The following is a 12,536-nucleotide window of genomic DNA, read 5'->3' as shown; positions in this document are numbered from 1 at the left end:
AAATTAACTACGTCATTTTGGAAATTGTCAACAATATATTATATAGTATATTGTATTTTCAAATTTACTTAATTTAACTATAAATATATGATAGTTAAAGAAACTTTAATGGTAGAGATATTAGTCAAGATCAAATATCATATCATTTTTCTTTAGCCAATAAATAAAAATCATTTAATAAATTTTCTATAATTGTGACACTTGAAATTTTCTAAATGTTTTAGTATAATGTATATTGTATATTAATAAAAGAATGGTATACGGCGGTGCACTAATTTACAACGATAAAGCATATTATAGTTATATAGAAATTGTTAATTTTCCAACTTGTGGCGACTTCTATATTGAATTGACCATCACAAGAAGGAATAATGGACATCATCAATTTCATACTTCATTTCTTACCTAATAGAAGTTATCTATACCTATTATAGGTTTTGTTACAATTTTTATTTCGGTTCATCTTTTGAAATTTGTTATATTTTTGAATATGATTTACACGTTTTTTTTAATTTTACATTCACATATTTATATTATCTTTTCTTTGAATACATGTATTTTTTGCACTTTCTCAAAAAAAAAAAAAAATTTTTTTACTCACTTTTATTATTTTTTTAGTTTGCTCATTTTTTATTTTTATAACAAATGATACGAGAAGTACTGTTTCCGTCAACTTAGAACAATTTCCATGTAATTTTCGGATCACCTGAATGAATTGACTTTTAGTTTACTTTGGTATTGAAAACCACATTTAGTAATTCCATTACCCCTTCATTTGTTCAAGGAACGAAGAATTGTAGGCCACGAAGCCCCCTCCCAAGTGAAACCGAACATGTTAGGATATGTTTGGCAATTTAAAATTTATTTTCAAATGTTGAATTAGCCTAAATATAATGTTTAACAATTCTTGAATTTGAGAATGTAAAATTGAGTCAATTTCATATAGAATTACAAGAACAACGTAAAATTGGTTAAGTATTAAAATTTGCAAATTCTAAGTATATAAATGTCATTTACAATTCTTGAATTTGAATACCAAAATAAAATTTTCTATTTTCAAATGAATTATATATTACCAAACACTACCTTAATAAAATTATATTTATATTCATTAATTGTTTTATTAATACCTTAAATTTATGTATTGATTATTGAAAAAACTTGTATTGTATGACATACAAAAAATTCTATGAGTGATGCAAACTCATTTTTTAAATCATGCCAAGTTTGTTTGGAAGTATGACATGGAAAAAAAATATTAAATTTCTACCAAATTGTAATAAATTGATGAAATTAAAATAAAAGTCAACGATGGGAAATGGCAAGGAAGATTCCAGTTCAAGCAATAAAGCACATTTAATTTTACTTTAAAAAGTTATGAGTTAATATGATAGACACATTTTTTTATAATATAGTATATTGAGAAAAAAATCATCAAATCATCATTCTACTCAGTATATTCCGCTCATAAAAACTAAGGCTAGGTTCTAGGGAGGGAAAGACGGCGGGAACTCATACCCGTAAAGAAGAGTGCGGCCAAAGGAGTCCCCCGACTTGAGGAAGATAAAGAAACGTGATTACACGTGAAAGATAACTTAAAGGCCTATAAAAATAAGAACCACTACAAAAGAATATAAAGTGCTAATAGAAAGGAGACGTTAAAAGCAGGAGGTTAAGGACACTAAAAAGGTAAACTAAGAGGACATCAGTAATCTAAGACATGGATATGGCGTCTCCAATTGCTCCTATCCCTAGTCAGGTCTGCAGAGAGGTTTAACTCATGCAAGTCAACTCTTATTTGCTCACCCCAAGTTCTCCTGGGTCTTCCTCGACTCCTCTTACCCTTTACAATAATGCTTTCTACCCTCCTCACTGGTGCGTCGAAAGTCTTTCTCTGCACATGGTCAAACCACTTCAATCTATTTTCGCGCATTTTTCCAGATATAGGGGCTACCCATAGTTTTTCCCTAAACTCTTGGTTTCTAATTCGATCCATCAAAGCGTGCTCACACATCCACTTCAGCATATACATTTCTGTAACTTCTATTTTTATGTTCGAAAATCTTCTTTACGAGCCAACATTCGGTCCCATATAGCAGAACAGGTCTAATTGCCGCCCGGTAGAATAATTCTTTTAACTTGCTTGGGAATTTCTTATCATATAGCACTGCGGTGGCTGCTTTGGCTGCTTGCCACTTGAGCCAACCCGCTTATACACGATGATTTACATTTCCTTCAATTTCCCCATCCCTTTAAATAATCGATTTCAAATACTTGTACTTGGTTATACTCTTAACAATGATCGATCCCCATCTCAAATATTGAGAAAAAGAAAGGTCTAGGTAATCAATTAGTATTGAACTCATAATCTTATTGAGAATATATATATATATATATATATATATATATATATATATATATATATGTATATATATATATGTATATATATATATATATATATATATGTATATATATATATGTATATATATATATATGTATATATATGTATATATATATATGTATATATATATATATGTATATATATATATATATATATATATATATATATATATGTATATATATATATATATATTTATTCAATTTAAAATTTTTTGGCTCAATAAAATTTATATTATAACTTTAAGTTCAAAAACAAAAATAATAAAAGGGGTGGGTGGTTATTTTACTTAATTCAATATCATTAGATTGCTTATTATATTTAATTTGTAGTTGAATGGAATTTAAAAATAAGAGGTAGACATAATAATTAATAATAACATAATGATTAAAAATCAGCTTTAGATTAATTATAGTTATATTATAATGACACCAAATTCAACTAAACTCTTCTTGTCTCCATCTTCATCATCAACATAATAACAAAGGAAAAAGAGCATTAATATTCACATCATGATGAACGATCGTACGATGAAAAACTTAAGGAGTTCATCATCATTAAATTCCTCAAAAATGTTGATGATCAAATGTAACATGCTAACCCTAATTTTGGTGATGATGATAATCTTATTAAGCATCAAGAGTTTAGCAATAATGGGCCAGCAAGCTGGGAATAATAATAATAATAATCAGAAAATAACAAACAGTACAAGATTAAGGATAGTAGTTCCAGTTAAGGATGGGTTTACTGAGTTCGTGGATGTGAAGCGTGATCCGACAACCAAAGAGTTGATCTCTCGCGGTTTTGCTATCGACATGTTTAAGGCAATTGTGAATTCGGCCATGCCGTACACTGTTTTGTTTGATTTCTATCCCTATGAAAGGCCTAATGGTTCCATGAATGGCACTTATGATGATATGCTTCGAGCTGTTTCTTCTGGGGTACGTAATCTTTTCTTTAACTTCTACTAACATGTTTGGTTTTTGATACTAAATGATACTATGTGAATTATTTGTAGTGTAAATTTGCATGCATCATACCATGTACTTCCTTTGTAATGAAAAAATAATCATAACAAATTTATCAACAAATTTTATACTCTAATTTATTGGAATGAATTTTATGAAGAAAATGAGATGATTGAAAAAAAATAAACATGATAATTAAACTTGTCATCAAGAGATTTTTCAACTAAAATTACACTAAATTCAGTACAAACGGATCGCTAAATTATTATCCATTCAGCCATGAATTACCTTGTTAGTTATTGATTAGACACAAAATTATTTGAAATTTGACCCAAAGTTAGTGGTGTTAAGTCATAACCCATAAATTTTGACCTATAATCCAAAATGTTCCAGTTTAAAATACAAGTAAACAAATAACGCACCCAAATTCAACCGATTAGACTCGTTTTTTATTTATTTGGTTTTAATATATTCATTTCTGGGTGCAAATTAAGGGAATGTCTTGATATAAATAGAGGGTTGGGTGGTTAAACCATTCAATACTTGTATTTGGTAAATTAGCTGGTTAAAACAGCTTATTGTTATGAATAAACTATTTTTGAACAAGTTGTTATCGTAATAGCGGATTCAAAATCAGCTATTAAACCAATCAATAAAATTAGCTGATCAAATTAGTCAATATAATTAGCCAACAGCTATTAACTGTTTGCTAAAGACCCGTTAAACCTCTTGTAATACAGATTGTTAATGTCATTTTTTAGATATCTTAATAACCCTTAAGCCCGTTATTACAGTTTTCTCCGACTTAACGGTTTTCCATGAAACTGTTACGGCTATCCCAGGATTATGATGCAGCAGTGGGTGACATTTCGATAAGATATTTCAGAACAGAAATGGTTGATTTTACCATGGCATACTCAGAGACGGGAGTATCGATGTTAGTTCCTTTACGACTCAAGCCAGGAAAGACCGGAACTTTGTTTCTTAGGCGATTGCCTCAGGCTTTAATAGGGGCCGTTGTGGGCATTTGCTTCACTATTGCACTTTCCCTTTGGTTTTGGCAACGCAAAAAAGTACGCTCGCAAGGAACAAATGAACAAACTCATAATAAAGGTTATTAATTATCTCCTATTTACTTTATAAGCTTATCGAATCATATACTAATTCATTCATCTAGAAACCAGTTCAACCGAAATAAAGTTTAAGCTGAATATTTAACTTAGATTCTGGTATCATGTTAAGCAGTATTGAATCTGACAATTTTTTAGCTCTAGGCAAAAAATAAAAAAGACCCTTGTATAAGTAAAGTTTTGATATCTATTTTTTTCTTCAATTATAAATCATACAATTTCTCTTTTATCCATCATATCAATTTCAAATAAATGTACGAATTTAAGATCATATAATGATTTGGTACAAAAATATAATTAAAGAATTGATTTTAATACTAAGGATTAACTCAATTTGAGCCCCTTCATAAGCTGGGTCCTGAACTGTTGCACCTCAAAACTACCCTAGGATCGGCCTTGCATTATTAAGGATCAACACAATTAAAAGCTTTCGATATCATATTTATATAGTCTTTGTGACAACATTTCGTGTGTTTATGTTATTGGTCACGCTTACTTTTTTAATGTAATGTAGGAGAAATTGCAGCAATAAAACGTACAAGACTTGTGACCGTGCTGTGCATCCTAATATTAGTGGTCTTAACAACATGTTTAGGTGCAATCATGATTTCTTTGCAAATAGCACCAAAAAGAACTCCCCTTATAGATCAACACATAAATGATTTCATAAGAAATGGGAAAAATGTCGGATACCAAACGGGTTCTTTTGTTCATAATGTCCTTACTCAACGAGGGTTTTCAGAGTCACAATTGAAGCCCTATTCGGCCGTCGAACAACTTCTCGATCTTCTATCGAAAGGAAGTGCACAAGGTGGTGTCGATGCTGCCTTCGACGAAACCCCCTTTCTTAAGCTTTTCTTGACTCAATATTGTAACGCCTATACCCTTTTGCCTTCAGCTGCTCTTCATGGTGATGGATTTGGCTTCGTAAGTATTTGTCCCTAAATTCTCGTTAATTCCAATCCTACTCCTTTCTCCTCGTTTTGCTACCGATAGTAACATTTTCCTGGCCTTACATTACGTTACCATCGAACGCAAATTCACAAGGATGGAGAGAGTCTAATATACAAGTAACAAATTATTTTTAAATTGCACTCTAATGCAGGCATTTCGAAAAGAGACCTTCACTGATTTAGTGCGCGATATTTCCATTGCGACATTAAAAGTAACAAATAATGAAGTTCAATTACGCGAGATCAAGGATAGAACAATCGGTGATCTAGATTCGTGTCGACTAGACCTAACAGCCGATGAAGCTATAGATTCTGGACCTAGCATGTGGATACTAATAGCCGGAATCATTGGAATTGTGGCTCTTATGTTCATCGTCTGTCCAGTGTATTTTGGGAGCAATTAGCCTCCCTTATTAGCTATCAAATGTCGATCATCACAAATTGTTGATAAAATTTGTGTTCATGTTTTGTTTGAAGGGTTATATCAAAAACAAATTACACTATTGCTAAGGGAAGACTAATCTCATTGCCTTCATTATCACTAAAATCTTGAGCAAGAAATCGTTATTAATTTCTTATAATATGATCTCAAACAAGAAATTTCTAGTGCTTGAACAACCAAATGTGTCGTTAATCACTTGATATTTGAATAACATGGTAAAATCATAAAAATTTACACTACTAATCATTCACATTTTCCACAGTACAATTAAATATATCGTTAATCAATTAATACCATGTTCAAAACAATTACTAAAATCGAATTCCAATAATGGAAGAAATTTATAATCCTTTCGTCACATACAAACAAGTATACTATCTCCTTTATAGTACGTCCCTCATTCCTTTCGTCCTACAAACAAGTACACAATATTTTTCAAGAACCTTTTATGTTACATTTTTTTAAATTAGAGCTCTAGAAATAAGTAATTAAACTAAATTAAAGGTAATCTAACTAATGTCAACTAATATTTATGGGTCCTTAGTCAAGAGCACCATGTACCATTGTACAGCCGGGCACCATGTACATGTCTAGAACCCCTAATCTAACATGTTAGTTGTGAGCCTGCCTGCATAAACAGCATTTACTTTAAAATTACCTGTCGTTTTCCAAAAACCCCTTTCTTTTCTCTCATCCATGTATGTTCTCAACCAATCTGGTCACAGGTCATATGGGTCGTCATGTCGGAAGACAAACTTTCCAAGAGTTATTGGGATCAACCATTACTGTAGCGGCATAACATCAGAACCTTTGAGAAGATTATCTTGGTGAAAAGGATCATCTGCAGCATGAACACAACTGAGTCGTGGAGTAACGTTCCAAGTCATTGCTAACTCCAAATCATGTCCGTTCACTTTTGAATCGGCTTCTTGTTTATACTTCATGTAAAAAGTGGATAACCAGTAATCCCTTGCCAAGTTCTTACAAAATGAAATTCAAAACGGCGAACATTCGTCAATTTCAGGTGTATTGGTAGGATGCAAAGTAGTAATACAGATTAATGAGCTTACTGTTTTTATCAATTGCAATAGCTCGTAGATAGCGGTTTTGAACAAATTGCGATGAGCAAGATCAGCAGAATTCAAAATTTGTTGCCGAGTACGGTGGGATATGTTCACCTCCATAGGAGCCCCTGAAATTTTATAGTTCATCACATGTAAACATGAAGTTTCCTGAATCAAATCAAGCTATAACATAAAAAGGGAAAAGTTTCGGTCAAACAAATGAGAGATCAAAGCTCAAGTGCACATAGTGAAGATAACCGCAACATATCCTATTTGAATATTTAAGTATGGGTCTAAGGCTATAAGCACCGGCGGATCCAGATAAAGAAAAAAACAAAATAGAGTGATGTCAACTAAAGTAAAACGTCCCTATTGGGTTTTGATCCCTAGCCACATATGTGAAATGCAATATACTAATCAACTCATCTAGGGTATATTTACATATGATACTTGATTCTATTTTGGATTTAAGTGGATATCAATTGACCTTAGTGGCATCACACTAGATCCGCCACTAGCTATAAAATATGTTCAACTAAAACGAACATTTATCCCTCGGACCGGACTAATATGAACTTCTAAGCGCTAATATTATTTGTACTCGTTTGTGTGTGTTTTATCCAAAATGTTTGAAAGGTTTTATCGTCTCAAATTACTGTCGGACATAGATGAAAAAATGCACTAGAATAACATAAAAAAGATAAGCAGCAATACAGCCACAAGCAAGATTTTCCGAAACAAAGATAGCTTAGGTTGGTCTTAGTAGCATATGAGCATTTTCAATGATATTCTCACTAATCGAATATAAATCAAATACGTATATACTATCAACAATCTAATGTATTTTTCTGGCAGATCATCAGAAAATGTCTCAGAATCACCTGCAACAATGTATTTCTGAATAATATGCCTCGCCATATAGATTCTTCGTACAGAGTCATCTGTAGGTAATTCTCCAAGCTCCAGAACTTCCTCGTAGAAGTGAATGCTCTCCCCAGCCAAACAACTGCACCTCGAAAATAATCTCATTAGCACAAAAGATTATAGGAAAAAAAACGTTGATGTTCTCTCAATTGTGACATGGTAACAGAAAGGTATAAAGAACAGTTGATTATTAATCCCTATTCCCTCCGTATAGAAAAAATAGTCGCATATGCTATTTGAGATGCCCAGGAAAATACTCCCTTCGTCCTATTGAATTTGCAACATTTGTCATTTTGGCCTGTCCCACTTAGTTTGTATTATTTCTATTTTTGGACAATGGCCCATCACTTTCTTTTAATCTCATCCACATATTTTAACTTTCTTTTAATTTCATCCACATAATTCATTCTCACTCTTCATTCATTACCACTTTCTCAAAAATTACCTTCTTTCTCTTTGATGTAAATCTAATGGGACAGATGAATACATCAATGTCCTATATTAGAAATAGATCAGGTTATATTTGCTACACACCACACTCTAAATGGAGTAATGAAAATAGGATGTGAAGGAGACAAACGGCTACACCAAAGATTTAAAAAGCAATTTGGTGAAGTTATTAATTACTTTGAAATGAGATTTTGTGACGATTATAATCGAAGTACGAGTAATTATTAACTAATCTTGAGCCTAGAAAACATAATGGACAAGAACCCGGGACACAGGAAAATAAAGGGTTCCTAAATCAGCAAGACAAACCAGTTCAGGAAAGAAACATCTGAAGTCACTATCTAAAAAAGCTTACGAAAAATAAACCTGTCAGCAAAAGCCATGAAGGATTGACGAAATTTTTTATCTAAAAGAAGCTTATCCAGAGGTTCATTGCGGTCGGCGGTTACTGATTGTCTCTGTTGTTGAATACCATGATCAGCAATGCCTAAAGCTTGGCCCATGCTTTCAAATCTGAGGCACTCTTTTCTCCTCAGGCTAATTTGCGACAGCAATGGTTGTGAACTTGAATACGAGAATAATGCTAGAATTAATATGCTTGTCTGAGAAACACAAAGTTTCATTGAAAAATTGCAGTTAACCCATCAAGAATGAATTTCGGTTAAAACGGGATGCTGAATCGCAACAGAATATTATGGGAATAAGTTGCTCACCGTAAGAGCAAGCAGAAATCGGGAGGCAAGTCGAATCCATTCAACATCTTCATGAATTTTATTCAAAACATAAGCAACCACCCAGAATACTGAAAAAATAGCAGATATATTAATGAAACACGGCTTTGGAATAACATATTGGGAAATTATCAATCGTACCCCTAAGTTTTTGCACTTTATCAACGGTACCCTTGAGCTTTTTCGATTATCAATGGTACCCTCGTGTTATAGTTGTATTACGCTCAATAACACGAGAGTACCATTGATAATTGAAAAAACTTAGAGATACCATTGATAAAGTGTAAAAACTTAGTGCTACCATTGATAATTTCCGTAACATATTTACTAGAAAATCAACTACAAAAGGATTTCGTAGTGAATACAAGATAACACACTGCAAAACACCCCATATAATACCACTATTGTTACTAGCTATTGTTAAGTTATATTTATTATTCCGTAGTGGCCATCAGGAAGCCGATTCGACTTTACTCTCTGTGAAGCTTTATGAGTCATTTATATCCTTTCTTTAACACCCCATATAATACCACTATTGTTACCATACGATCCTAGCGGAATTCCAAACTAATCCAAAGGTCCTTGCGGACTCAAGGCACCCAAAAAACCAACATATAACCTTTCAAGAATATACGCTTTATTATAGAGATGAATCCTAGTCAACTATCAGAAATTTAGTGAGAAAACTGTCTTTCCTTTCTGTATATAGTTATCTCACTAATTGCGACTTATCATATACAATCATAACTTGATAGAAAAAAGCAGCGTACCAACAGAAAATGTAGAAACAAGTACTCCCCGCCAAAGGTCTTTGAGTTCATTGAATCTGAAATCAACATGATGGATGGACCTTGTCAACCCAAAAAATATGACAACGTATAGAGAGTGTAAGACGGCCAATGAAGTGACCCACAAAGCAGACATTTGACAAATTTGGTTTAGTGGTTTCTTCAAATTTATAACTGCATCATAATATTCAGGGTTAGGAAAAACATCGAACAGAAATGACAGAACTGAAGCTAAATTTAGGATTGGGGGTAGGATGTATGCAATCTTACCCTTGTTAGTGATAAAACTACCAAAGAGGTTTTTTCCAATTGACCCTTGGTAGCAATTATCATGTGCAACTTTAGATTTGATGATCCCGATAGAAAAGGAAAACAATAAAGATGATCAATAAGGTAAATAATCTTACCAGCAGCCACAGCAACCCAGGGGAGGAGAAGCAAAGGGAGAAAAACATGTGATCTTACGGGTGGTAACCGCTTCCTGAGATTAAAATTCAGAAAGTTAGGCTAGATATGATTTCCAAATAAAGATTCATACGAGACTTCTTAATTATTATAACCGCTTCCTGAGATTAAAATTCGAAGTTTCTGCATTCAAAAATTTGACTTACTTGACAAAAATGAAAAAGAGATGGTAGACCTGTACTATGCGGCAGCTGAGCAGCAAACCAAACCCAAATGGCCCTTCAACCCAAACTGTAGACATGAAACTCAAAGAAAGTTAGATATGGGCAACAAGAACAGAAGAAACAATTATCATTAAAGAAGATGATGAAGTCATATAGTACCTGCCCAGAGATAACAAGAGTGCCACCAATGCCTTCTCTCAATTTTGATTAGATTGACCGACATCTAAGACAAAACACGCAAAACAATTAGTTGGATGGATTAACCGCAGATGCCTGATAGCAGATGCATCCTTGCCAGAAGAACAACAAGAAAAGATTCGTCCTTTGACATTACCACAACTGATACCAAAAGGTTGAAGCTAGCAAGAATCTGCAAAGCTGGAATCCAGAAGGTACTGCCTTTAGGAATTGACAACCTGAAACACAGGAACGGGAATGCCGAGCGAGCAAGAAGCCTACCAGAAAATAACATAATTTAATACAAAATTACAACCAAAACATCAAGACACTTGTACATTGAATAACTTCATATCTCTTGTTCAACTTATGCGGAAACACAAACTTTGTCAGCAAGCAAACACCAATTGTGCTCCCTTGATAAATTTGGCTTGTACACAAGACTCACACAAGAGAAGAATCGACTGCACACAAACCGACGAGATTCATCCTAAAACTAACTGGTTTTAGGATGAAGCGTCATCGGGTTTGTTGGTAGTCAATTCTCCTCTCGTATAAGTCTTGTGTAAAAGCCCAAAATCATTCCCTTATAGTTTGCCCCAATTGTTTGAGATTTCTCCCACATAACAGTAAATGGGACAACTCTAAGGAAAAGAGGGAGTACTTGAATACACCAGCTTGAAGTTGTATCATCAAACATAGAATGATATAGCTATTTCCTTATAAAACAGAAAATGGGTTATTGGCCAAATATCCCAAGCCAAGACAAGAAATGAACAAAACTGACTTATTTTAGCAAACTAGCAATAAATTTAAGTTTGCATCTTAAGGAGATCAACAGATTTCCTTCCTAAACAAAAGTTTGATTACATAGCATTGCCCTACCCTAGATACTAGACATATTGATTCCCAAATCATCCATCAAGAGTAAAATCAATCAAGCTAACCAAAAACCCAAACCCATATCATCAAATTAATCAAAAAAAAAATAGTGTGAACAAGCATAATAAACCAAAAATGAAATTATAAAAGCAATAACCTTTGAAAAAAAGATCAACCCATCAAAACAAAACTAAAGCACTAAAATGGGTAAACAAAATTAAAGGGTGTGAATATGCATAAATTAACAAAAAAATGAAGTAGAATTGAGCATTAAAAAGCAAAAAACTTTGAAACAAAAATTAACTCATTATTGAAAAACGAAATCACTAAATGGGGCAAGAACCAAAAATTAAAGATGTGAACAAGCATAATAAAACAAAAAATGAGCATAAAAAAAACAAAAATCTTTGAAACAAAGATCAACCCATCATAGCAAAAACCCATCATAGCAAAACATAAAAAACAAATTAGGCAAGGACTAGAATTGATGAAGGAATACTAAACAAGGAAGAAAATCAATAAAAGAGGAGAGTGAAACATACAAAAAGAGAGAAAAGGCTGATATAGAAAAGGCAACATAGTCACTTGGACAACCTCCAGTTACTGCACATCCCTTCATCGTCACTCTAAAAAAATTTAATCTCTATTTTTAGGTTCCAATAATGGGTTTTGCTATCTTCCATTAGTGATCTGGTCATACACTCAAACTGATGGTCATTGGCGTCACTTTCCACAAAAAGCTTTCGGTTTCTTCACTCCTTTTTTTTAAATAAAAAAAAATTTAAATAATGATAGAGTGATTTGCCTAATTGGGGTTCAAAAATAAAAAAATTTTAATTTTGATGTTCTTTAAAACATAATTCTCAAAATGGTGTTCATATAATAAAATAATTTTACTAAGCTATATTTTTTTGATTTGGTAATTTCAAACCTGCAAAAGGATAAAGTTGTTTTGTCAAGCAAATATATGCGTAAACAAATTAAAAAAATCCCACAAGTC

At 32.7% G+C, this 12,536-nt stretch overlaps 2 protein-coding genes across 3 annotated transcripts; one reads left to right on the top strand and one right to left on the bottom strand.

The window, feature by feature from the left end:
* Positions 1 to 3,051: 3,051 nt before the first annotated feature.
* LOC130808579 (glutamate receptor 2.6-like) lies at positions 3,052 to 6,002 on the top strand. Its single transcript, XM_057674036.1, has 5 exons — positions 3,052 to 3,339; positions 4,209 to 4,389; positions 5,011 to 5,423; positions 5,602 to 5,834; positions 5,927 to 6,002. The coding sequence occupies exons 1-5, from the start codon at positions 3,052 to 3,054 to the stop codon at positions 6,000 to 6,002; spliced, it is 1,191 nt and encodes a 396-aa protein (XP_057530019.1).
* Positions 6,003 to 6,189: 187 nt separating this feature from the next.
* Positions 6,190 to 12,273, bottom strand: LOC130808624 (regulator of G-protein signaling 1). Of its 2 annotated transcripts, XR_009040710.1 has the most exons (12): positions 12,079 to 12,273; positions 10,812 to 10,932; positions 10,637 to 10,700; positions 10,460 to 10,544; positions 10,256 to 10,329; positions 9,831 to 10,022; positions 9,043 to 9,131; positions 8,696 to 8,931; positions 7,837 to 7,961; positions 6,962 to 7,083; positions 6,550 to 6,871; positions 6,190 to 6,302 (listed from the first exon to the last, which is right to left on the bottom strand). XR_009040710.1 is itself a non-coding variant. In XM_057674077.1 (11 exons), exons 1-11 carry the CDS (start codon positions 12,153 to 12,155, stop codon positions 6,674 to 6,676), a joined length of 1,383 nt encoding a protein of 460 aa, XP_057530060.1. In that variant the 5' UTR covers positions 12,156 to 12,273; the 3' UTR covers positions 6,190 to 6,673. The 2 variants fall into 2 exon arrangements, 1 of the variants encoding a protein (XP_057530060.1); XM_057674077.1 differs by having other exon boundaries at positions 6,190 to 6,871.
* Positions 12,274 to 12,536: the final 263 nt, after the last annotated feature.

The sequence above is a fragment of the Amaranthus tricolor genome, chromosome 3 (genome assembly GCF_026212465.1).
Source record: "Amaranthus tricolor cultivar Red isolate AtriRed21 chromosome 3, ASM2621246v1, whole genome shotgun sequence".
NCBI classification, from domain to species: Eukaryota; Viridiplantae; Streptophyta; class Magnoliopsida; order Caryophyllales; family Amaranthaceae; genus Amaranthus; species Amaranthus tricolor.
The sequence above is the reverse complement of the archived record's forward strand: the minus strand, read 5'-3'. Positions and strand labels throughout refer to the sequence as shown.